This window comes from Aspergillus pseudodeflectus (genome assembly GCF_044049435.1).
Source record: "Aspergillus pseudodeflectus strain CBS 756.74 chromosome Unknown BJX68scaffold_14, whole genome shotgun sequence".
NCBI classification, from domain to species: Eukaryota; Fungi; Ascomycota; class Eurotiomycetes; order Eurotiales; family Aspergillaceae; genus Aspergillus; species Aspergillus pseudodeflectus.
This window is the reverse complement of record NW_027263790.1, coordinates 190,291-215,026: the sequence shown is the minus strand read 5'-3', so window position 1 is coordinate 215,026 and position 24,736 is coordinate 190,291. Positions and strand designations below refer to the sequence as shown.

The following is a 24,736-nucleotide window of genomic DNA, read 5'->3' as shown; positions in this document are numbered from 1 at the left end:
TTTAAATGTCCCGCTTTGAGAAACGGGGTATGGTGCCGCTGTGGATGCTAAGTGAATAGCGCTATGTCTGTTAAACAAGTCTCGCAACGCAGACAAGACACTGAGCATGGAAAGACACGGTCAGGTTCCAGTCCAAACGTGTTCATTGGCTAGAAAACTACCATCCGATTATTCTATATTGCAAAGCCTCAGCTTAGTTTTAGGAATTCTTACCCTAATAAGTTCCATGAAAGCCTCGAAGAATGGCGCAAGTAACCATACAAAACCCCCAAATCACCTCTCTGTAGGCGGATCATCGGATATCGGCCTCGTCAATGTGAGTCGCGGGCAGCTGTTCCTCTTGATGGTAGTTCCGGTCTCAAACTCGTGCAAGCCCTTTTCTCGTTGTTCATGCTGTTCATGTTGGCACGAGACCCTTTGCATAGCCACTACTATGTATGTATTAGTCGAGCGCTGATCCAGGCACAAAGGCCACACTTACAGAAGTCTTCCAGTGGGCGTTGAGCCACGATTTCGCGTCTTCTCGGGAATCTCCCATGCATGATATCATCAAAGGCCCTAGAACGTTGCAACAGGAAGTACAACCCTCCCATGATACAAAACACCCCAAATGAAAATACCCAGATTCGAACGATGGCAACAATGGAAGTCTGGCCACCCACGAACCAACCAAAGTAGCAGAAGAAGCTTGCAACCAGATCCACGACGAGAATTGCTGCTGCCAGCTGCCATGAAGGCAGGGAGGACCAGAAGGGGCCATTGGCTCGGGTAATGAAAATCAACCAGTTCTCGGTGAGAGATATTTCGAGAAAGAGAACCTCGTCGCGTTTGCCGTAATTCTGCACGATTCCCGCATGCTCACCAGCATTGATCATGGTGGTAAGCGCAATCCACGTCCCCACAGCGAGGACAATACCCAGAACCACGGACAAGCCCCAAAGCTTCGGAAGATTCCATTTTACTGGAGACTGCGAGTACGGAGCGTTGTCATAGGCTATTGCCAGAGTAGCGATATCTGCGAATATGGCGATGAAAACCACTAGCTGTAGGTTCAGACTCTCGTTCATTATCGCGATCCACAAGCCGAGGAATATCTCAAGATGTAGGGAGAGTGCAATGCGGTAGATCACATACGCATGCATACGATGAAAGATTTGACGAGAAGTCTTCAAAGCGTCAACGATGGCCGATAAGCCTGGAGCAAGAAAGACAATATCAGCCGCGGATCGAGCAGCGTCGGAAGACCCTTCCACAGCGATTCCTGTATCAGCTTTCTTGAGGGACGGTGCATCATTGACACCATCTCCTGTCATTGCGACCAGATATCCGCGCTGCTGCAGAATTTCCACAACATTGTATTTATGTTCAGGCCAGACCTCCGCAAATCCGTCGGCGCCTTCAACAAAGTCGTAAACCTCCGACCCAGACATAGTACCGCCACCTCCCAAGCCTAGCCCCTCGGCGTTGTAGACGTTAGTGCCTAGTCCTAGTTGACGGGAAGTCTCCCGAGCAATTCCAACAGCGTCGCCGGTAAGCATTTTAATTGACAAGCCCAGTGTCTTCGCCTCGTTGATAGTTGCCGCAGTGTCGTCTCGCGGAGGGTCTGAGCATGGCACTATTCCAAGAATCTCCCAATGCCCATCTCGATACTTCCGAGCAACGCCGAGAGAGCGAAAGCCGCGATGTGCGAAACCATTCATCCTGCTGGTATATTCCTCTTCAACACTCTCGGGGATCCGCTGGTCCTCTTTCACAGTCTTCAAAACCCAGAGAGGGGCGCCCTTCACGCAGATTATTTCCTGGCCTTCCGGAGACAGAACTACCGCGGTAACCTTCTTGGAAACTGGGTCAAAGGGGTGGAATTCTTGCACTTTGTACTGCGTAAGGGCCTCTTTGGCGCGAGGATAATTGGGAAGAGCCTTGATGAACGCTCTGTCGATGGGGTCCATGCCCTTCAACTTTCTTGACGCCGCTAAGCAAGCAGTCAGCATAAGATCATTAGGGTCCACTCCAGTGACGGTGTATGGATCTGAAAGTGTTAATTTGTTCTTCGTCAAGGTCCCAGTCTTGTCGGTGCAGAGTATTTCGACCCCTGCGAGAGACTCAATGGCGGATAGTCTTTGCACGATGGCCTCTCTTCGCGCTAGGAAAGCAGCCCCTACAGCCATCGTTGTGGTTACCACAGCGGGCAGACCAACTGGGACACCAATCATGGTAATGGCCAGTGTGAATTCGAGAATGGTGATGATATTATTCGAACGGTAGAAGGACGAAACCCAAACAATGATAAGGGTGAACACAACTAGAACGAGGAGAACGGCGCCGATTCGGTTAAGGACTTCGGTAAAGTGACCAGTGCTCGCGGACGCAGTATTGACCAGCGCCGCTGTTTTGCCCATGAAGGTATCGTCACCCGTGGCGGTAATGACCAAGAGCGCATCGCCACGCTTGACTACAGAAGATGCAAAGCAGATTTCATCCTTGAGTTTATTGACGGCCAGTGATTCTCCCGTGACTGATGACTGGTCCACTTGAAGTAGTCGGTTCGTTTTGACTCGGCCATCGGCGGAAACAATAGTTCCCTATAAGTAAAGGAGGTAAGCTTTGGCCATGTCATTGTTTTGGAAGCACAGGCAGTACCTCTTCAATCTTTAAAACATCTCCCGGCACTACTTCCGTTGCATCAATCTCGACAACTTGCTTGTCTCGTACCACAATGGCTTTGAGAGCCAAGGACTTTTTCAGTTCCTCCACAATCGATCCAGCCTGATATTCCTGTACAAAACCCACTGTCGCGTTGAGTAAAAGAAGAGCGCAAATAACACCGAAATCGACCCAGTCTCTGAGACCAATTGCCAAGATTGCCGCGCCCTATGCTTGATTAGCATTATTGAGATGCCCTGGATAACGCGAAAAACAGTGACCCTATATACTAACCTCCATAACGAACTGAACAGGACCGACAAAGAAACTCAGGAATTTTAGGTAAAGATTCTCTTTTGCTTCCTTCAATTGGTTGGGTCCATACTTCTTGCGACGGATGGTAGCCTCTTCAGAACTCAGACCAGTCGTAATGTCCGTATCAAACCCGGGATTGGGGTTGCAAGTTTTCGCTGATTCGATGCTCTTTCGATTGGTGTGAGTAGGATGTCCGCCATCTAAAAACGCCAATTCCTCGATCAGGTCGTCAATATTCTCTTCTCGGTCGTCATCGCCGGCGTCAGTCATAGAGGACATCTTCTCCTGCGCGTTGGTAATAAGGGTAGCTTTTGCTTCATAAGTCACATTCGCCTCATTTGGCCCAGTCGGCTCGTTGGGCGCCACCGTAGTTTGGCGGGCTCTGAAAGGGTTTGTAGGGGTGATCTTTGCGGCCTCCATTGATCGATGCAGGGCCAAGGTAATGATGGCGGCGTAGGCGATATAATCGGTACCGAAACAGCGCGAAAAAGCTAAGAAAACAGCTGAGGGTTGATGATAGGAAGCGGAATGACAGCCTTGACAGAGCAAAGGTACGTATGGATTGTGAAGCCATGGCGGAAAGAGCCCTGAGGATGGGGCAACCAAGAAGGAAGGCTATGGCAACCGGAGATATCTCCATCGAGACTTCCTCAGTTGTGAGTGCCCCAGTCGTTCGACGGACATAAGTCCGGCTTAACCCAGAATAAAGCCGTCCATAGATCCCACTAAGCAACATGAACTGTCATGTGTTAATTGGGATGTTGTTGTTGTTCAGGTTTGAGATCCCAAGACAGGCAGAGATATATAGTGAACAACAGCTTCCGTCTGTACTTTTCGCGGGTTCCTTTTTGGCATCAGTCCTACCCTGCGTATTTCTGAAGGGCCTCCAGTCAAGTGCAAGAAGATCCCTTACTCCGTACATAGAGCCATCAGCTTCTTGAGAGAGAGATTGAGTTCAATTAAATTTAGGTCTTTGTACAAGAAGAGCACAGACCAGACAAGAAACGCTGACATAAGCAAGAATCGACGTCACGGGAAGAACGTGCAGACTTTCCTAAATCGAGGAATAGAACGCTTTCAACGTCGCTCGAGGATGCTTCAAACATGACCCCTGGACAATGCGAGCTGCTGAAATATTGATCATAAATTCTGTTAAAATAAAGGCAAGCATGTTGTGGCTCTGCGGACCGGAAACACAGCTGGTTTGTACTCGCGCGAACCCTACTAAAGTGGCACTGTTCTGATGGCAAAAGTAGCACTCCCACATATCTAGCTTTTAGCTTGCCCACCATCAAAGGGGAAATATCTATTCATCATCATGAATCGAGAGATTCCAGGGTTCTATTTTGGTACGTCGTTGCTTGAATTCATAAATACTACGAGTTGACTGTGACTGACATGCTGCTCTAGATCCGGAGAAGAAAAAGTACTTCAAGATCCAGGCCAATCACAAATCCACCCCAGGATCCCAGTACTCAAAAGATGCTGTCAAGCGAAAAAGAGCTGATCAGGAGGTTGTATTCTATCTTCCATTTGCAGGTTACGTCTCCGGGCTTGCTGACTATCTCACAGAAGCGACAACGGAAAGCGCGCTTTATCCAGAGAGCTGAGACGGAAAAGATCAAGAGATCAGCTAGCTTACGACATCCTCTCTTCCAAATCCAAAGGGAGACGGGCGTACTCCCATCTTCGAGGTCTCTTGACCACGAACAACAAGGACTGGCGTATGCAAGTCAATTATGCCGAGCCCAGCTACATGAGTTCGAACCGTGGCCGGACCAGTATACCATCAAACACGTTGTGCGCAATCCGCGGTCTGGAATCTTGATTGCTAGTGAGTACTCTGCTAGGCAACTCCGCATATGCCGAACCAAGCTGATCACTTTCGCAGGCGGACATCGTGGCGGCGAGTCGTCAGTGTCGTAAGTGAACCTTGCACTCTTGCGAGGACTTGACACTGACAGCTGGCTCTGCATCAGAGTGTGTTTTCCTGATTTCGATCAGGAAAAGTGGACTTATAATCGGACTATGGAACGACTTCTTTTCAAAGAGCAATATAGGGTACTTTCAGTTTGACAAACATGCTCCTCTTAGAAGATGCTAACACTAGGGCTTTTAGCTCTCATCGCTCTCTCTGAGCCATACTGGATATCTCTTGTGAGGATGAGCCTTTCCGTGCATCCGTACGTCTGCTCTTTATGGCTAATATAACCAGAGCGACGATGGACAGCGGCCCAAACGGCGACTCCTTTCTTGCGCCACGGATGCTCCCTGATCCCGATGAAGGGGGCGACTACCGGTGGCCTCCGTTCTGTATGAAGCAGTACCCTCCAAGCAGACCTGCCTTCGAATGGAAGCAATAGTGAATGCTGATCCTGAGCTAGTTTCACATCCCATCCGTATCCATACAACCTCTTCACTATGGTGCTCTTCGTCATCTCCAACAGGTGACGTGCCCCGTTTCGCAGTCGGGACCTCCGACGGACTGTACACGCTGGAGGGATTCGGAAGCTACTGGGCACTTTCCAAGAAAGGCTTTCCTGCCTCAGGAAATCCCAAGCACCGTCGCGTGGATTCATCCCACGCTCTTATCACCGCGGTCGAATGGCTTTCATCAGATGTGATAGCAGCTGGACTGAAAGACTCGACCATCTTCCTCCATGATATTCGTAGCGGTGGGAGCGCAGCACGACTTCAGCACCCTCATGCGGTCACAAAAATTCGGAATATTGATCCTTACCGGATCGTCGTGGCCGGTATAAATTCGGTATGCAGGATATTATCTCTCCGGCGCAATCGTCATGTCTAACACACCTAGCTCCAAATGTACGACATCCGCTACCCACCAAATGGCCTCCAACGAAATCCCAACCCAAACCATAAACACCACACTTCCACCAGACCCTACCTCAGCTTTCTCAACGACGCTCCAGAGTTTATCCCGGACTTCGACGTGAGCCCAGAGCTAGGGCTTCTGGCCAGCGGTTAGTTCTGCTCATCTGCTCCTTTCCTCATAACTAGCAATACCCGCAATGTCTCATCACTGATACCTATGTATAGCCTCTGATGACCATAAAATTCAACTCTTCTCACTGCGCACTGGAGAGGGCGTGATTTCACCGCTGACAAAATACCAATATCGAGACCCGATAACATCTGTCTGTTTTGAGTCTGGCGGCCTGTCATCGCACGCACCGCAGACGCCCAGTTTGCTAGTCTGCTCTGAGGCGACAGTTGATGAATGGATCTGGTGAATCCGATGGCGGCGCTGCTACCATAGGGTCAAATGTGGGCTATCTATGGAGATTTTTTTTCTTCTGGAGTTATTCTATTGTTACTCACTCTAATGCCTTGCCGATATGTTATGATTATACGACTCTCAAAATATGAGACCGAGAAACTCCACACAAAAGCCCCCGAGAAGAAGGAAAAAAGAGAACACGGTATCAATCCAACCCACCGGCTAACCATTCTCCGACCTCAACTCCAATCCCCTTGGCCATCTCCCCGATCCAATCACCAGATACATTCACGCACCATTTCTCACCCACATCAGCCGTCGTATTCCCGCTGTTGACACCTCCAGAACCAAGACCCATGCGACTCCCACTTGCACGTCCTGCAGCGGGTACGACCAGCCGTAGCCGACGCAGAGTAGCAAGCTCCGCGTAGATCGTATCGGCTATTGCAGTGAGCCGTGATGCGTTCGCGGGCGGATTTGGGTCAATAGCGTGATAGATTGCGATAAGCCGCTCGAGGGGAAAGGGACGCGCAGTGAGAATAGTTGACGGGCCCATGATACCAGGTCCGCCGCCGGGAGCGGAGGTTGTTGCGGACGAGGTAGCGAAGGCGGAGTCAAGGATGGATTTGGTGATGCGGGTCTTTGTTCTCGAGCCCTTGCCTCTTCTCTTTGGCGTTGACGGATCTTGGGCCTTTTGATCTGATGCTTGGGCCTGGGAGAGGACTTTTAGTCGCCTTCTATGGTGTGCGCGTTTGTTTCGAGCGGATAAGGATGAAGAGGAGAATTTGGAGAAGAAGATTGTGTCAAGTCTTTGCGGGGTATGTGAGGCTAGGTAGGCGGAGGTTAAGACGAGTGTAGCGAAGTAGGGTAGTGATGGGAGGGGTGAAGGGGCCGAGACAGCTAATGAGGATGTTGACTTTAGGAGCGAGCCATTTGCGGGAGGCGTGTCTTCGGTGACAATGTGATGGACGAGAGCTGCCTCGCCTTGCCGTCTGAACAAGGCACGGTTTTTGACTAGAAGTCGAGAGAAATCCCAATCCTCGTTGCCACCCGGCGGAGCTTCACCGTTGGTGATGGGCGACACGAACTGCGGCCATAGCTTTTCACAAATGGTCTTAAACACCGGTATGGAACTTGCAGTGGGACCGACAAGAGAGTCGTAGACTGCGGAGACGAAGTGGGGATATAGTTGGGACGAAGTTTCGGCCGTAAGGCCAAGCACTGCCGGTGCGCCTGCATTCAAGATGATGGTGGTGGCTTCCTTGCGGGTATAGGGAGGGAAACTGATATGAGGGACACCTGTCGCCTGCAGGAATAGTGGTCGCGGAGTAGAGCTTAGGATTAAGACAACAGACAGGGACGGTATCTTGTGAATGACAGGATGATTAGTGCGCTATCTTCGAATCGATAGGGACAGTATCTGACTCACCACTTCCCCTAGACGCGCCAGCGCCGACAGTAACGTAGGGGGTGCCTCTCGTTGTTTATCGATGCCATCCAAAACCAGTATAAACTTTTCAACCGGCTTCCCAGGGGTTGAACCCAGACATTCCCCGAGAAGCACCGTGAGGGAACTGACGTGCTCACACCTGCCTTTTCCAAAGCGCTCCCACTCATCTCTTCGGCCGAGGGCGTCTAGTATCGCCCATAGTATCTTGGTCAAGAGATGGCGGCCTGTGATGCACTCCGGACTCCGAACTATAGCATGCGGCACTTGGATAGTTGAGAGAACATTGCTCACGATGGTCGATTTGCAAGTGGCAGATATACCGTGGACTACGACAGTAGGTGGGCTAGATAGTCCGGGCTAAGTTGATATGGTGAATTGTTAACGATATGACGCGTTGCGAGCATTTTAATACTCGAGATGAAATGGATTGAGAGGAACCTACAGCAAACAGGCTCGCGAGTTGTCGCGATTGCAATTCCCGACAAGGCCATTGCGGGCTCAGGGACTGGGCGACATCAATTGGTAGCATAGGAAGGAATCTCTTGGATCAAGAGGATACTTGGGTCTGGGCATGAAGCTTTCCTAAGACCCTTTGGATCGTTATCTAATCAGCGAAGGTATCCCACGTGACGAGTAGTGGGTCTAGCGTACCTACAACGTAGCATGAGCAATGTAAACATCGTCGAGTATAGTATGCTGGTAATTTGATTCCTGCCTGCTCTATTGGAATTGCCTGTATTTTTTACGAATGGATAGTTTATATTTAGTGTACCGTGCCCACTTGGGGTAAGACGCTGCATACCTTAGGCAGTGGCCAGTTACAGAATCAAATCCAGACCAAGCAAACGGGCTGCATGCTCTGAGCAGAAGGGGCCCACTTCTACCTAATCTTCAGATGGTTTTACGTCTGCTGAGGCCATAAGTTCCCATAATCTGTTTCGCCACGGAGATAGCTTTGTGGAAGCCGGGCGGTTGTGGGTTTAGAAGGAGGGAATGATCGCGGGAAGCAGGCAGAGACTTTGGCCCCCTGCCCTCGAGTCTTCATCCATGAAGTTATCCCAGCTGGGCGACAGCGAGCTCTAACCCGGTCAATTCATCTCAAGCAGCTACTATGAGAGGCCAGATAGGGGCTAGATTTTGGAGGGACTATCAAAAAGACATGTCCTACATTTAACTAGTTGTTACCTCGAAAAAGATGAGTCATCGTGGAGCAACGATTGATTCTACCGTTAGTTATGGCTAGATGGTACAGAAATCAGAAAAGACAGAAAAGTAAACGGTAAAAAAATACAACAAAAGATCAGAAAAGAAAGAAAGACGTCTTCGCTGCCTGTAGATATGGATACATCTATTCTACCGCATGTGTTGGTATCAAACCGGGAAAGATGGCATCAGAAATGGTAGGCAGTTCATCCCCATATGCATAGGATAAGATGTGAAGAGCTGACGCAGAAGGTGGTGACTCGGTTCAACCTGCAGGAAGAAACTCGAGGCCAATCTTCGAGGTGAAGAGCAACGCAGCATATCCTGAAAAGAGGACAGGCAGAAATCGACAAAGCAAAGCACGAGCCCGGGACAGCGGATGAGGCGCGTGCCGTGCATTAACTTGCCAAAGGCAAGGAAGAATCAGTTTCCGACAGATAACGAAAAAAGAATATCCCAAGCATTGTCGTCATCGGTAGACTGTCAACAGCCAATTGCAAAAGTACAAGACAGGATACATTGATACTTCCGTGAAAGGTTGCATCATGTCCGTCAAGAAAAAGGCCAGAAAATGCAATACAAATTGCATCGAAGATAGAGATCTCGGAAGTGGTATCAATCCCCATACTGTGACATTGTGTCGATGGGTGGCCGTGAAATCGTCAAAGATCGTAGCATCGTCATTTCAGTAAGAGTACAGAGGCGCTGGGAGCGAAAGGGATCAAAAGTATGTGTACATTTGACCCTGTGGACCAAAGTTACCTGTTTGCTGCTGCATTGCAGAGTTGTAGATAACAGAGGAATTTTCACTGGCACCGGAAGGCGTGTTCGAAGTGGAGCCAGTGCCCGAAGCAGGAACGAAGCTTTGGTTCCCGAACTGCGCACCTCCAGCTGAGATAGGGAAAGTGTTCTGTTGATACATATAGTTGCTCTGAGGTGCCTGCAAGGGACCGGGAAGTTGTGCGGAGTTCAATTCATTAGGGGTAACCTGGCCACTGGTGGCAGCACTGCTCCGACCGGAGCCCTCCAAAGCCATTATCTTGCTGGCGATGCGACGCCCATGAGGCGTTTGGCGAATGGAGGGAAGAATGGGACGCACGTGCTCAACGATCCGGTTCCGGGTCAGGTCATCGGCGAAATCCATGGCAGTTTGCACGACATAATTGGCAAAGGAGTCACGAAGCATCTTCTCGAGCTCGGGACCAGACAGCATCTCTTCTATCATTTGGCGCCGGATCGGCGGTTCGGCCGTGCGTAGACACTTCTCGATAACATTGCTGCTGAACTTCTGTTTGGACAGTGCTGGAATGTTGCCACGGAATGCGTGGCATAGAGGCTCAGTGAAATGCGCTTCCGCAAGGTCAAGGATGTACTGCACAACGTAGTTACCGAAAGGGTCTTGAACCAATGAGAAAGCGTTGGATGTGATCTGTGCGATAAGGCGAGCTCTTTGCTCTCCCGATGCGTGGTCAATGCATCGTTGCAAGACGCAGCAGCCATGGCGATGAGTACCAACGACAACGCAGTTAGCGCCCACGGCGTCGTAGATAAACTGGGAGTCCTCCGCTGAGAGGCGGTTGAGACACTTCTGAATGACGTGATTGCCGTTAAGGTCTTGAACCAGTTCAACAACATGGTCTTGCAGAGATTGAATTACAGTACGAGTCTGTTCGGAGGTCGAGATGAATTCGATCATCTTCTGCAATGCTCGGGTACCATGCTGATTGAGCGCGATCTTCACAAGTTGAGGCGCAGCACTGTTGATGAGCGCTGTACGTTGATCATCGTTGGAGTACTCGAGTAATTTCTGGCATAGGTAGTTGCCGAATGGGTCTGGGAAGAGGGGGTTCAGTCAGTATGATGAAGTAACCGGCAGCTTTGTTGTGTGAGGGACTACATACCCGTCATCAGTTCTACAACATGCAGGTGCGTCTCGTCGAAAATCATTTGAACGTGTTCTGGGGTTCGCTCCTCTAACTTTCGCTGGAGGTATCTGCAGCCATGCTGATCCTTGCAAAGTCCGTAAATTTCGCCGCGGTAGTGATCAATAGGATAGTTTGTGAAGCGGGACAACTGGGCTGATTCCCCATCGGCATTTCGGCGAGATGCAACCGGTTTAGTAGAGCTATCTCCGAGGCGATAGTTTCCGTATGATGGGTATCCTGTAAACGACGGCGAGGGGTTGTAAGGCTGCATTTGGCCGTTGACCTGCATTGGAGCTCCCATGTACGCCTGTAGCCCGTAATTGTAGAAGGGCGGTTGGAAGTTGGGGACCGCCCCCTGTGGCGCAGTTGTGCTACTAGAGACATTGCCATTAAGCTGGGGACCAAAGGGGGTTGCGTTGGCCTGCAGCGTGGTGGTCTGGGCTCTAGAATTATGTGGGCGAGCCTCCTCTCGCTCAGGCGAGTCCTTCTGCTGGCGTGGGGTAACAGAGTTGGCAAGGGTTCGGCCTAGGATCGCGTGCTGTTCTGCATGAGTTCGGGGCGGGGTTATTGCGGGGTTGAAACCTTCGCCCTTTACGGTAGGCAGGTCATTAGTTGAATATGACGACTGGAGAGGTACCGGGCGGCCTGAGGTAGTAGAAGGCATTGAGTCATGGTTTCCCTCTGCAGAAAAGAGAACGTTGGCTTCTAAGGAGTGCCTGGCCGCATGTCGAGAGGAGCCATGACCGGAAACGCGGGTGTCATCGGCCCCAATTTGTCCTAGACGGAACATATTAAGGGCGTTTTGAGGCATGCTCTGGTGTGAGGAACGATGACGACTGTGAGAATTCCAGGACTCAGGATTCGGAGTCTTGGAGTTTGCCAAGTCTAGGGCGTCTGAATTTGCAGATAGCTATATATCTTGATCAGCAATGTATTCCTCTGTGGGCGGAAAGGAATATTAATCCACTTACCAGGCTCGAGCCGTCACGGCGGGATAGAGTGGGAAACTTATCGTCTGGCTCGGTCAATTTGAGATAGCTTTTGATGTCTGGGGTGGGTATCCGGTCTTCGTCTTTAAGAGTTGACCGATCGTCGTCGTTGTGGAGTAGATATTTGGCAGTGTTGAAGGTCTCTAGAGAAGGATTGTTGAAGCTTGAAATATTTGGACGGATTTGAGAGCCCAGCCCGGTTGTCGGCATTGAATAGCGGTGAATACTAGCAAGAAACAATGGTCAGTAACACAGGTCATTGACAACAATAAGGGTCATGTGAGGTAAAATAAATGTAGAGGAAAGGAGCAAGTGAATGTCATCCAAAGACTAACAGTTGACCAAATAAAGGTTGCTGTGTTATATGGGTGAACACGGAGACATTTGGCCTAAGGTGAATAAGACAAGGGTGAAGGGGATGGCAAGGGTACGGTATTGCTGGAGAGATGGTGTTTTGAGGATTGCACATCTGACTACTTACGATGGTCCCGGGCGAAATGGAGAAGTGGGCTCGTTCCCAAAGTCCTCCTTTTCAGAGTTTCTGCGCGAACCAGGAACGGAGTGTACGGCGAAGCGGTTTGTTGGAGTTTGAGCTGACTCGTGGTTAATCTGGCTTGGGGGACTTGTAACTGAAGAAGCGAAGACGTTGAAGAAGCCGGGAGATGAGGTAACACTGGAAGTTGAAAAGCGAGTGGGACGAGAAAAGGCGCCTGGAAAACCGTGCTCACGATACTCTGGGGGTGTTGTCGGTTCGCTGACTGGGCCGGAAATACCTGCTTTAGCAAGATCCTTTGCAAGCTGGTTCATCTCATGCTGTTCCTTCTCATGTTGCAGGTCCAGAAGCTTCATGTCCTCCTCAAATCTCCGTTTTTGCTCTCGCATGTATTCGATATGCTGACGCTTCTTTTCGAACTGAGAAATAATAAGCAACAATTCGATTATCGAGTTTCAAGGGCGTGGAACAATAGGTTATTGATGGATTATGGAGACGACGCAACAATAGAAGTGAGAAACGAGTGAGTTTCAGAGTAACACAAAAAAGCAACCTGGTTTCATAACGCAATAATGAATAGAATAAAAAGAACAATAGGACTGGGCAAGGCTTATTGAGGATGCAAAAATAAAAATGTAAAATACGTGGTAAAATGAAGCAAAGAGCGTTATGTGGTATCGGGGGAGGGGGGTGCGGAGTACGGGGTATGCGACGCAATCTGGGGTTGGGACGGAGCTTACCGATGAGAGGAGATCTAGCGCATCTGGGGCCTGAGGAGCGGGTCCGACTTGATTTATATAGTTCCAAGAGGATAACTTGCTTGCGTCTGTCGTAAAACGACGCTGCAGATGTGCACGAACGTCGCCCGAAGGCCGCGAAAACGCCGAAACGAAGGTCGAATGGCCCGGCGAAAGTGAGCTGTAACCAGGGAAAGGTGTCTCTGACGGCGGCGAGCGGGGAGAAGGGAAACGGAGTTCATCGAGACGTTCACTTAGTCCGTTTTTGAATGCCATGGTGGGCAAGAGTTATTGGAGGGGGAGCTATCAGGACTAATACCGTCAAGGGGCAAAGGCGAGACAGAGGTTAGCTACACCATATTCAGGATGGATGTTGATGAAGTGTGGGAGGAAGAAATATGAGATATTAAAAACAACAGCAAGCAAATCGGGGGATCTGGAATTAAAGTACACAGGAACCAAAGGGTAGTGTGTCATTGTTGGCGGTGTGGTTCTCCGATAGCAACTCATGTAAGGAGTAAAGACAGCAAGAGGGGCTGAGGGGTGATCTGGCGAAGCGAATCTCGAAAAAGAACAGCGACTCACCCACAATGAACGCCTCGATAGTTTGAGTTCCAGGAGCTGAAAGCAACTTCGATGGCTAGTGATCGCTTGAGTGCAAGAGTAAGGATCGTGGCCGTTCACACTGTTCTCAGTGCTCTTTGAAAAAGGGTGCGGAGATCTTGATGCAGTGGGAAATCACAGGCGTCCGTTTCGTCCCAGGCGCGCGCTCTCTCGCGTCGAGAGGAGCGGAGCGGGGTGAACAATAACGAGTGAACGATACAAGGGAAGGAAGGATAGCTTGTACTATATGACAAGAAGAAAAGAAAGATATGTTATACAGTCGCAAAAAGATGGTGGGAAAAGTGGGAGGAGGAGAGGAGGCCACGGCTGGGAAGAAACCTTAGCATTGAAGCGGGGAGTCGCTGGCGTTCCTGGAAGCAGTGACTCGAAGCCCGCTCGTTTAGGCTCATCATTATCAAATCTTAGGGGTCGCGCTGAGCTTTAGCGGCCTGTTCTCTCACCAAGTATTTCATCTACCCATATTCTTCTCTTTTTCTTTTTTTCATTCCCCTTTCCTTTCCAGTTCCTGTTTGTTTGATTCGCGAATGCTCTTTTGTCATGTCTTGAGCAGGTCCTTTCCTACCGAGTACCGCCACGAAGCTGCCCCAATGACGAGTTTCCTTATTGCCAACACCAGCCTATCTGTACATGCAGAACCCCCTGTTCTATCGCTAGTTGAAGAACGCTTGCCGCTTGCTGAAAACACAACTCTCTATATTTCCCAGCTTTGAAGCTCACGACTTAATGCGTCTCGTCGCACATCAACCTGTTGAAAATGAGGACAAAACTTAGGTACTACCTACCTACCAGGAATGACACCCCTAGAGCTGTGATCAGTGCGTTTGCAGCGCCTTGACCGTTGTATGTATCGTGACCTCGGGCCCAAGCTGATGAGCTGTCTCCCACCGAGACCAACCCCAGCCGATCATACGGAGTACGCTTTTTTGATGGATCAAGAAGAGCGAGTACTGGATCTATCCTCCCTCGAATCCTCGATTATGATTCGGCCAGGGAACTATGAGTTTCGGGGCTAATGCATTGCTCTATTGGGAATAGGTGAGGCAGTCCGGCCTTCAGGGATTCAGGACCAGGATTCGCCGAAAGTACCTGACAGGGATTCTGGAGTAAATCTCCCAATAGCTTGTTCCATTGGAGAGAAGATCCGACGATAGCAAGCGTCGCGCTTTCATAACTCTGGATGCTTGATTTGGTGAGGTTCACGATGACATCTTGCTAGAAAGGGCTGAGCCGGGGGGAAGAGGAAAGGTTGTTTTCGACATTTGCTGGGTGCGCTGGTCGAGAGCGTGGTCGCTGGGACTCGCTGCTAGTATTGCTGCAGCGAGTGGAGACCCCAAATTGATTGCGCAGAAAGATGTGACGGCGGATCAGGCCCTAGCGACGGCAGGTGATGATGGATGGAGGATCTGGGTCGGAAGGATCCAAGCAATGGGGCAACGTATCAGTCTTTGTCCCTTTGGACTACTGACAACTGCGAGAACCACAAGAGGTAATCGGCGAAGAGAATACCCAACGACGCTTTTACGGAGAGGTCTGTGGTTGTTGAATGCTGTGATCCTGCTTATTAAACGATGATCACAGCCAACCAAACAACGCCTCAACATATGTACGACAATAAAATCAGCAATTACGGATTGCCACGCGCGACCCAAAGGTTCGCGACCAACAGCCCCAAGCCAACCAGGTGTGGCAGAATAAGGGCGCGCGCCGTCTTAGTCACCCTGAACATTCCCGCTGCGCTGACCTACTCCCGAGTAGATACTCAAAAGACTGTATGGCACGAATACTACGTCAGACGAAGACGTAGTCTCCTGGAGCTTCAAAACCTTTGAAGGCAATAATGATGATTGAACGGGAGCTTGATGATTGTCTCATCACAAACTGATGCAATGGCTTGCCACTTTGGACGAAGGCGATTGGAGGTTGAAACCAGTTGAAGGATTGTGTGATGCTGATTGGTGATATGAAGGAGCGGTGTACAGGACCCAGAACATCGGCAGACACGCTTTGCATCCTCCCCCGCTAAGTCCCTCATTGTGAATCGTGCTGACAGAGCCTTGTTGTCTGAACAGCCCGTTGAAAATAGAAAAGTGACCGCTGTCGTGCTGTTGGTCCTGAGTCCTGGAAAGATTCAGTTTCTGGCTCTTGTCAGCAGTGCCGGCGGACTTATCGATAACATGGAGATCATCACCTTATCGATATACGCAGCTAGTTGGCTTGGCCTATCAAGTCTGGTGACGAGAACCGTCGGAGGATCATCGTTCATATGCGATGCCACCAAGCGATGGTTCAAATTTTGACTAGAATTGAACTAACGGAAAGGCGGCGGGAGCCTTGACTGTAGACCCAGGGAAAGCACCCGCCCGTATGGTTCCAAATCACCTTGTCGACGAACTTTTTTGGTTCAGGGGTTTTTACACTGAAACCGCCCAATCACTGGAGGCCACTTTTCTCTGAACTGTCCTCGCCGTTGGTCTCTGTACCACGAGGGAACCAAGATAGCAGGTTGGCGAATCCATGGTCACCAACGTACAACAAGATGAAGGGCACAACCTCGAGAACCACAGGTGCCGAGGTTTGCACCTTCTGATGGGCGCGCCTCAAAGTTCTCAACAGCTTTCTAAGAGACCCCAGACACTCCCTCAACGATTCGAGTTGCCCTTTCTGTTCGCCACTGATGCATGCCACCTACTCCATTGCAGAGCGGCCCAGGCCCAGGCTGTATGTATTGCCCGCAGTCGAGGATTCTGGGTGGCTCAAGCACCCTCGGGCCCGGAGGCTTTACCCGATGAAACCAACCTTAATCAACTCCTAAATCTTATCGAGGAGTAAAGAAGGTTAAGGTTCTTCTATGGACCTTCTTCATCATGAGCGTATTCCTGGCTGCTTTCAACTCAGGCGACACGATCTCTGCCAGAACTCTTTCTTGAACAAAACGGGAGGTTTCGCCAGTATTCACGGCCTCCATGGTCATCCCGTAATTCCTGTCATGCTCATCATGTTAATCTGGTTTCTGGTCGGAGCTCACACTTGGTATTGACTTAAAACTCTGCTTAAGTGTTTCGCTTTGTTCCTCACTGAGGTCCTTGCTCAGTTGCTTGCTTAGTTGCTCACTGAGTTTCTCATTGAATCGCTTACTGAAATGCTCATTCGAAAGGCATGATGTCCGCCTCGATGCCAGACCAGCGAGTTTAAAACTAGCGGTCAAAGAATGTCCACCGCTAGATACCTTATACAGGCATCTTAGTTGGTTATGTGTGGACAACATCCCCACATTTCGTGCTATCAATCGCACGAACCTGGGACGTCAACTTCTGTCTCGCGCTTACAGCCCTCTCAGCTTCTCGCCCCAGATATTCCATGCGAGCCATGTGTTCCTCGGGCAGTAACAAGCCATGCAGTGAAGTGTCGAATGGTTGCCCAACCCCGCAAGCTAGTGGGTATGAACGAACTACTGCTGATTTCCTGATCAGCCCTGATAATGGGTGTTTTCAAAACATCGGCGTCAGAGATTTCGAGTTGGTGATCGCTCTGGACTAAGGAAAAGTAACCACTCAGCACGTACCTAATTACTCGCCATATGAATTCCAGGCCGGACCCCTTGAAGTGCCACCACGGTCCAAGAAAACCGAAAGTCGCGCCGTGCAGATTCTCGCCTTCACCTGCTAAAGGGAGTTCTCGATTGACGTTTGACACCATGAGCAGATATCCTCTCACCCAGGCGCTGTTGGCAAGCTGCCAAAGTAGGCCACGAATGGGAGATGAGCTATCGTTGCCAGAGTTTGCTCGTAGTTGCATAGTGACATTTGAAGGTACCCCCATGAACACGATCTCTAGCGCGAAATGGGCACTTTATCCCGTCGGGCATCATGGCTAGACGTGTACAAGTGAGGCGCCTGGGAAGTTCAACTCTGCAGCTTTTATCAGCAGATAATATGCTGTCATTTACGCCGGCAGATGCGGGGAAACCGGGGGGGACCTGCATTGCATGCTACTTGCTGGACTCGATGCGAAATCTCCTTGCATGCACAGACATTGGCCACCGTCTTAACTCCTTCATCTTAGTCCATGAAGTATCACGCTTATAGGAAAACAATATGACATGTATTGAAGTCTTCTATTTGCATCGGGCCTGAGATCGCGCGTCCGACAGAAATAGCGACGCGCCTTGTTGCTTGCTCAGCTGCTTGCTCTGAAGGAGTTCTCCATCTCATAGTCAATACTCACTCAGGTCCTCACTTAGGTCCTTGCTCAGTTGCCCATGTATTGACTTACCCATATCAGTTGCTTATTTAAGGCAAACCTCGGAAGTCCAAACATGCAAATGGTAGCATATCCACACTTGTGTAAGGACATTGAGGGTAGAGTCGCGACTGATCGCCCAGGCGTTGAGTCGAGATAAGAATGAGCCTTGAGCAACCTAGGACAAAAGAAACGATCGAATCTGCGCCCAAGTTGAACGCAAAACAAATGACCACCTGGAGGAAATCCTTCGGTCGATTCGGCGCCTTCTATACGACTTACCCCAAGAAGAACCGCATCCTACGAAGCCACCAGCACAAGACAGATAAACCCCGCGACCACCACACCACAACTCATGGCGGTAGTATCAAACAGCACTGGGTCTAACCGCGGGGGATGGAATTGCCTTAACAGGCGGAAAATGTCGTTAGACTATGATTGGCGCTTTGTTTGAATTCGAAAAGAGCAGCTGGGGGCTATTATGACTCAAAATCGAAGACCCTTTGTGTTGTCTTAGGGCCCGTCCGGACCGCTCGAAAAGATGGATTTTTAATCCAGGTGGGGAGGGGAGAAGGTGGTGTGGATACTAACTCATGCGAAGGGTCGGAGTTGGAGCGAAGCTTATCAGTATAAATTTCAGATCAAGGGTGAGTGCCCCGCCATCCTTCTTGGAGCTGGAGTACGACCTTTCTATCCTCGGTGCTATCAAGATGGTGTTGCCTCACAGGCCTCCTCGATATGTTACGGCTAGCGTACTGTGTTCATGCGGTGGCCTCCTTTTTGGGTGAGGTCTTATCCGCAATCATTTTCAAGCTCAGTTGCTGACCTATGCCTGCAGTATGGACACCGGAATTATTGGTCCAGTCACGGTCATGAATAGCTTCGTGGAGCAATTTGGCAACCAATCTGCAACGGTGCACGGTCTGCTGGTCTCTTCCATCCTGATTCCGGCAGCTATATCTTCGTTCTTTGCTGGATATCTTGCGGATAAACTGGGTCGCCCTAAGGGAATAAGCATTGGTGTCTTGATATTTGCAATCGGTGCAGCTCTGGAGGCAGCGGCTGTTCATGTCGCTATGTTTGTGGTCGGCCGCTGCATCGAAGGAATCGGAGAGGGCCTTTATTTGGGTACATTGGTTGTGTATGTGGACCGCGCAGATTAAGGGGCTGTCACTAACAGCTCGCAGGTATATCTGCGAGATCTCGCCACCCAGTGTTCGAGGAGCTCTGACAACCGGTCCTCAGTTGTTAATTACATTGGGCCTGGTTGTTGGATTCTTTACGTGCTATGGAACCGCTCGAATCCAATCCTCAATGTCATGGCGAACGCCGTTTCTTATCCTCGCCTGTCTCTCGGCCCTATACTCTGCTGCTGCGTTCATGTGGCTTGTACCGTCTCCAAGATGGCTCACCATCCATGGTCGCAGAGACGAAGCAAATGCTATATGGGACCTACTTGGTGTCAGCCACGCAGAGCGAGAAAAAAGCGAAATCGAGCAGGATAGAGGCGTGATTGTTCAAGGGTCTGTTTCGCAAGACGTCCCCGCGACGAACGTTCCCAGTGTGAATACTGCCGTATTAGAACTACAAGGCACTCGATCCACGAAGCACAAACTGCTCGATATCTTCTCCAAGGATGTTCGTGCACGTACCGCCCTGGCTGTGTTCCTAATGGCAATGCAACAACTCAGTGGGATAGACGGTGTACTTTATGTGAGTGATGATGCCCTCCTGCAACCTGTGATAAGTCAAAATCTCATGTGGCAAAGTATGCGCCCTTGCTCTTTGAACAGGCTGGTCTTGGATCCGCAGACGCCAGTTTCTTTGCGTCCGGTGTTTCAGCTCTGGTGATCTTTGCGGTGACAATACCCGCCTTGATGTGGGCAGACAAATGGGGCCGTCGTCACAGCGTCATCTACGGCGGAATTGGTATTGCCCTCACCATGTTTTTGATAGGCGCCCTATATGCAGGTAATGTAGTGCATGCCACAACCGGCGTAGGTCGCTGGGTCGTCATTGTTAGCATCTATATCTTCGCAGTGATATTCTCCCTGAGCTGGGCCGTCGGCATCAAGATTTATGCTTCCGAGATTCAGCCTCAACGCACTCGTGCGGCGGCCACAGGGGCCGCCTACATGGGCAACTGGATTTCGAACTTCTTAGTCGCGCTGATAACGCCAATCTTGCTGTCCAAGAGCAGTTTCGGGGCTTATTTCCTGTTCGGTGGATGCTCAGTAACCACAGCTGTGGTCTGTGCTTTCTTTATGCCGGAGACGAAGGGTCGATCATTGGATGAAATCGAGGACGCGTTTAAATCCAGATCATCTTTTATGAAGACTTTTCGGCCCATCACTCGAAGGGCACCTGAGGATATCCGGATGCCTGTAATGTGACCTAGTTCGACCTTCGAGTGCCGCTTGGAAATGGTAATGGGCTTATTTGTGTGAGATTCTCTGGAACTAGGTTATGGCAAAGAAATAGATACTGAAGGAATGAAGAAAACGTGAAAGTATGTATGTTGTGATTGCAGCTCTAAGGTTGTTGAGCTTGGGATGTTGATGCTTTTGATAGCGGATCCGAAGCTAGCCGTATCGCGGCTGCTTGCTTACATAATTGTTCCTCTTCATTGGGTCCGGGTGGAAAATCATTCGGGATTTTGGGTCTTTCCCCTCGCGGGTCGCCGATAAGAAAGAAATTACGCTCACACAACCTGGCTGGCATGGACCTTTTCTGACCCTGGATTGTACATTGGTCAAGACCGCTGCTTTCAACTTTTGAAAGAGACCTACCCGGACGATGCCGCCCAGGAGAAGAGCTGTGGCTCCTGCCAGCGCGCGGGCTGCGCAACCTTCAGAGGTAACGAGTATCCAATATATTTTTTGTCCGTCATGCTAAGACCTTCCCTTTCGTAGGCTGCACCAGGCTCCAAGACCGCAGAAGCCTCCCGCCGAAAGCGTCCTTCTCAGTCGCAACCAAAGGAAACGTCGAATCCCGATCGGCCACCCAACAACGAAGATGCAGCAGCCGACATAGAGATGCAAGAGCCAGTACCGGAGCCGCTATACCCATACCGCCACCGAGATCCATTCGACGCGCTTCTGGAACCCTTTTACTACAATAAATCACTTACCGATCCCATAAATACGGCCAGGGATAAATGGAATTTGTTGCCTGCGTTCTTGAAAGTCAAGGGTCTAGTGAAGCAGCACATTGACTCATACAACTATCTTGTCGAGGTTCAGTTGAAGAAGATCGTCGAGGCGAGCTCTACTATCCGTAGCGATGTGGACCACAACTTTTACATCAAATTCACGGACATCTACCTAGGCTTCCCTCGACGCGCGGACGAGCCTCAGGATGTGCGTGCTGAATTCGGCGAATCTTCGGTGACCCCGCAGGAATGCCGACTACGTGACACAACCTATGCAGCTCCGATTCAAGTCGACTTTGAGTACATCCGTGGCCGTCAGCGAGTGAGAAGAAAAGGTGTGGCTATCGGTAGAATGCCAGTTATGCTTCGCAGCTCGAAATGCGTCTTGGCGAACAAGAGTCCAGCAGAGATGACCGTGCTCAATGAGTGTCCTCTTGATCCCGGTGGCTACTTCATCGTCAACGGGACGGAGAAGGTGATCCTTGTCCAGGAGCAGTTGAGCAAGAACAGAATTATCGTTGAAACGGACCCAAAGAAGGAGATTGTCCAGGCCTCCGTTACCAGGTGAGCGCGTATGCCCTTTGCTCATTCGGTTCAACTAACGTATCATCTTAGTTCTTCCAACGAGCGAAAGTCTAAGAGTTATATCATCTTGAAGAAGGACAAGCTTTATGTCAAACATAACGTGCTCAGCGAGGAGATCCCCATTGTCATTCTGCTCAAAGCAATGGGAATTCATACAGACAAGGAGATGATGCTCTTGGTTGCCGGTGTGGATAAGGTGTACCAAGAGGACTTTGCGATCAACTTTGAGGAGGCGATCAAAGTTGGTATCTACACACAGCAGCAGGCTCTCGACTGGATTGGCTCTCGGATCAAGATAAACCGCAAGCAGATGTCATATCGCCGGACTCACGTGCAAGAAGCTGTCGAGGCGATTGCATCCGTCATCATATCTCATATTGAAGTGAAAGACATGAATTTCCGACCGAAGGCTATCTATGTTGCCAACATGGCACGTCGTGTTCTCATGGCAAAGAACGATGCCTCCATGGTTGACGACCGTGATTATCTTGGAAACAAGCGATTGGAATTGGCTGGTCAGCTCCTGGCTCTGCTTTTCGAAGATCTTTTCAAGAAATTCTGCTTCGATATCAAGATGAATATTGATAAAGTTCTGAACAAGCGCAACCGAGTTGAAGCGTTTGACGCTTGGAGTGTTATCAGCATGCATAGCAACCATATCACGCAGGGAATGAACCGAGCCATTTCGACAGGGAACTGGAGTTTGAAGCGTTTCCGTATGGAACGTGCTGGTGTTACACACGTGCTCAGCCGGCTGAGCTACATCGCTGCTCTGGGAATGATGACACGTATTAGCAGTCAGTTCGAAAAGACGAGGAAAGTCAGCGGTCCCAGAGCTCTGCAACCCTCTCAGTTTGGAATGCTTTGCCCCGCCGATACCCCAGAAGGAGAAGCCTGTGGTCTTGTGAAGAACCTTGCCCTTATGACACATATCACAACCAACGACGAAGAAGGTCCGATCAGAAATCTGATATTCATGCTCGGCGCCGAAGACATACAGACCGTGGGAGGAAAGGAGATTTATGCTCCTGGAAGCTACACGATTTCAATCAACGGTACCCCTATGGCCCTCACCCGCCGGCCAAAATACTTCCTGAATGCTTTCCGAAGACTTCGGCGCATGGGGAGAATCTCCGAATTCGTCAGCATCTACATCAACCACCACCAGCGTGCTGTCCATGTTGCAACTGACGATGGACGAATTTGCCGGCCGCTTATTGTTGTTGAGAACGGCAAATCTCGTGTCAAAAAGCATCATCTCCAGAAGCTGCGTGATGGAACAATGCAGTTTGACGACTTCTTGGCCCAAGGTTTAGTTGAGTATTTGGACGTCAACGAGGAGAACGATTCGTTGATTGCTATCTATGGAAAGGACATCACCGACACTACCACCCACATGGAGATTGAGCCTTTTACCGTTCTCGGTGCTGTCGCCGGCTTGATTCCCTATCCTCACCACAATCAGTCCCCGCGTAACACCTATCAGTGCGCTATGGGTAAACAAGCGATTGGGGCTATCGCATCAAACCAGTTCCTTCGGATTGACTCAATTCTTTACCTCATGGTTTACCCACAAAAACCCATGGTCAAGTCTCGCACTATTGAGTTGACCAAATATGATCAGCTGCCGGCTGGTCAAAACGCCACAGTTGCCGTTATGAGTTACTCTGGTTACGATATTGAGGATGCCCTGGTTTTGAACAAGGGTTCGGTCGACCGAGGCTTCGGACGTTGCCAGGTTTTCCGCAAGTATGTCACGAACCTCAAGAGTTATTCGAACGGGTCAAAGGACATCCTGAACCCGCCTTCGTACGAGAATGGCGCGCCAATCAGGAAGCATGCCCTTCTGGAAGGCGACGGCTTGGCTGCCGTAGGAGAACAAGTTAATGCTGGCGAGGTATACATCAACAAGTCTACGCCTGATCAGTCTATGTCCTCGGGCTTCAATGGATCCGATGCAGGCCAGCCGATCAGCTACAGCCCCACTCCTATGACATACAAACTTCCCGACCATGCGTATATCGACAAGGTTATGGTTTCCGTCACTGAGAATGAGAACCAAATCGTCAAAGTCCTCACGCGTCAGACTCGAAGACCCGAGGTCGGCGACAAGTTTTCCTCTCGCCACGGACAGAAGGGTGTTGTCGGTATCATCGCTGACCAAGCGGACATGCCATTCACTGACCAGGGTATCAATCCTGACATTATCATGAACCCCCACGGTTTCCCGTCCCGTATGACAGTCGGAAAGATGCTGGAACTTGTTGCCGGTAAAGCCGGTGTTCTTTCAGGACAGCACGGGTATGGGACGTGCTTCGGCGGTAGCCCTGTTCAGGAGATGTCCCAGATTCTGATCGACAAAGGATTCAGCTACGGTGGCAAGGACTACCTTACTTCTGGAATCACCGGAGAAGCCCTTCCATTCTACGTCTTCACCGGCCCTATTTACTACCAAAAACTGAAGCACATGGTCCAAGACAAGATGCACTCGCGTGCTCGAGGACCACGCGCTATTCTCACCCGCCAACCAACGGAAGGTCGTTCCCGCGACGGTGGTCTCCGTCTCGGAGAGATGGAACGTGATTGTTTGATCGCCTACGGAACTAGTCAGCTCCTTCTGGAGCGACTGATGATCTCCTCCGATCGTCACGAGGTCGACGTATGCGAGCAGTGTGGCTTCATGGGGTACTTGAACTGGTGCCAACGCTGCAAGTCCTCCAGGAGCGTGGTGAAGATGGTTATCCCATACGCCGCGAAGCTTCTCATCCAGGAGTTGATGAGTATGAATGTTACGGCAAGGCTGAAGCTGGATGACGAGTTCCCTGAATCGAAGGGGCGATAGAATGTCGCCTCCACTCTAGTCTTGGAAAAAGTGCTGCAAATCTGGCGTTGGTCTAATTGTATTTTACCTGCATGCATAGCGAGTGTGACAGAACGCATGAGTAGAGCGTTAAGCTCATTTGGCTACGAATATATATGTATTTCCTTCTACCATTCGGTTATTCATGGTTTTTTCTCAACTGTCTTTTCTTGTTCCCCGCATTTTGACCTCGGCCATTGCCTCATAAAAACGCATTTGCGAAGAACCTCTCCGAGCAATCAGCGCATGTTCAGGAACAACGATTATCTCTAGTCCCAAGT

At 50.1% G+C, this 24,736-nt stretch overlaps 5 protein-coding genes across 5 annotated transcripts; 3 read left to right on the top strand and 2 right to left on the bottom strand.

Moving 5' to 3' along the window:
* Positions 1-102: 102 nt before the first annotated feature.
* BJX68DRAFT_49554 (plasma-membrane proton-efflux P-type ATPase) lies at positions 103-3,535 on the bottom strand. The gene is made up of 4 exons (XM_071049274.1): positions 2,938-3,535; positions 2,641-2,871; positions 482-2,582; positions 103-431 (listed from the first exon to the last, which is right to left on the bottom strand). Exons 1-4 carry the CDS (start codon positions 3,376-3,378, stop codon positions 274-276), a joined length of 2,931 nt encoding a protein of 976 aa, XP_070900691.1. The 5' UTR covers positions 3,379-3,535; the 3' UTR covers positions 103-273.
* A 486-nt stretch (positions 3,536-4,021) lies between these two features.
* On the top strand, positions 4,022-6,308 carry BJX68DRAFT_49451 (uncharacterized protein). Its single transcript, XM_071049272.1, has 11 exons — positions 4,022-4,160; positions 4,215-4,307; positions 4,369-4,472; positions 4,531-4,792; positions 4,850-4,880; positions 4,938-5,019; positions 5,078-5,115; positions 5,174-5,271; positions 5,343-5,725; positions 5,777-5,942; positions 6,019-6,308. The coding sequence occupies exons 2-11, from the start codon at positions 4,277-4,279 to the stop codon at positions 6,210-6,212; spliced, it is 1,389 nt and encodes a 462-aa protein (XP_070900690.1). The 5' UTR covers positions 4,022-4,160; positions 4,215-4,276; the 3' UTR covers positions 6,213-6,308.
* A 2,541-nt stretch (positions 6,309-8,849) lies between these two features.
* BJX68DRAFT_233825 (putative RNA-binding protein) lies at positions 8,850-13,921 on the bottom strand. Its single transcript, XM_071039674.1, has 5 exons — positions 13,000-13,921; positions 12,248-12,678; positions 11,749-11,992; positions 10,754-11,687; positions 8,850-10,685 (listed from the first exon to the last, which is right to left on the bottom strand). Exons 1-5 carry the CDS (start codon positions 13,270-13,272, stop codon positions 9,574-9,576), a joined length of 2,994 nt encoding a protein of 997 aa, XP_070900689.1. The 5' UTR covers positions 13,273-13,921; the 3' UTR covers positions 8,850-9,573.
* A 3,521-nt stretch (positions 13,922-17,442) lies between these two features.
* On the top strand, positions 17,443-17,870 carry BJX68DRAFT_233818 (uncharacterized protein). The gene has a single exon (XM_071039673.1). It carries the CDS (start codon positions 17,487-17,489, stop codon positions 17,703-17,705), a length of 219 nt encoding a protein of 72 aa, XP_070900688.1. The 5' UTR covers positions 17,443-17,486; the 3' UTR covers positions 17,706-17,870.
* Positions 17,871-18,698: 828 nt separating this feature from the next.
* BJX68DRAFT_274870 (DNA-directed RNA polymerase III core subunit RET1) lies at positions 18,699-24,716 on the top strand (the record flags this gene model as incomplete). The annotated part of the gene is made up of 6 exons (XM_071047742.1): positions 18,699-19,000; positions 19,047-19,572; positions 19,629-20,139; positions 20,675-20,715; positions 20,772-21,574; positions 21,626-24,716. 6 exons carry the CDS (start codon positions 18,699-18,701, stop codon positions 24,435-24,437), a joined length of 4,995 nt encoding a protein of 1,664 aa, XP_070900687.1. The 3' UTR covers positions 24,438-24,716.
* Positions 24,717-24,736: the final 20 nt, after the last annotated feature.

What these genes read in the sequence shown, in the direction of transcription:
- BJX68DRAFT_233825 (XM_071039674.1), bottom strand. Translation starts at nt 13,272, where the DNA reads ATGGCATTCAAAAACGGACTAAGTGAACGTCTCGATGAACTCCGTTTC. An exon ending in CGCTAGATCTCCTCTCATCG is followed by an intron (nt 12,679 to 12,999) that starts GTAAGCTCCGTC and finishes ATTATTTCTCAG; the next exon opens with TTCGAAAAGAAGCGTCAGCA. An exon ending in CCATTTCGCCCGGGACCATC is followed by an intron (nt 11,993 to 12,247) that starts GTAAGTAGTCAG and finishes GTTTCTTGCTAG; the next exon opens with TATTCACCGCTATTCAATGC.
- BJX68DRAFT_49451 (XM_071049272.1), top strand. Translation starts at nt 4,277, where the DNA reads ATGAATCGAGAGATTCCAGGGTTCTATTTTG. An exon ending in CTACCGGTGGCCTCCGTTCT is followed by an intron (nt 5,272 to 5,342) that starts GTATGAAGCAGT and finishes ATCCTGAGCTAG; the next exon opens with TTTCACATCCCATCCGTATC. An exon ending in GCTAGGGCTTCTGGCCAGCG is followed by an intron (nt 5,943 to 6,018) that starts GTTAGTTCTGCT and finishes ACCTATGTATAG; the next exon opens with CCTCTGATGACCATAAAATT.
- BJX68DRAFT_233818 (XM_071039673.1), top strand. Translation starts at nt 17,487, where the DNA reads ATGGCTAGACGTGTACAAGTGAGGCGCCTGGGAAGTTCAACTCTGCAG.
- BJX68DRAFT_49554 (XM_071049274.1), bottom strand. Translation starts at nt 3,378, where the DNA reads ATGGAGGCCGCAAAGATCACCCCTACAAACCCTTTCAGAGCCCGCCAA. An exon ending in CTGTTCAGTTCGTTATGGAG is followed by an intron (nt 2,872 to 2,937) that starts GTTAGTATATAG and finishes AATCAAGCATAG; the next exon opens with GGCGCGGCAATCTTGGCAAT. An exon ending in ATGTTTTAAAGATTGAAGAG is followed by an intron (nt 2,583 to 2,640) that starts GTACTGCCTGTG and finishes CTTTACTTATAG; the next exon opens with GGAACTATTGTTTCCGCCGA.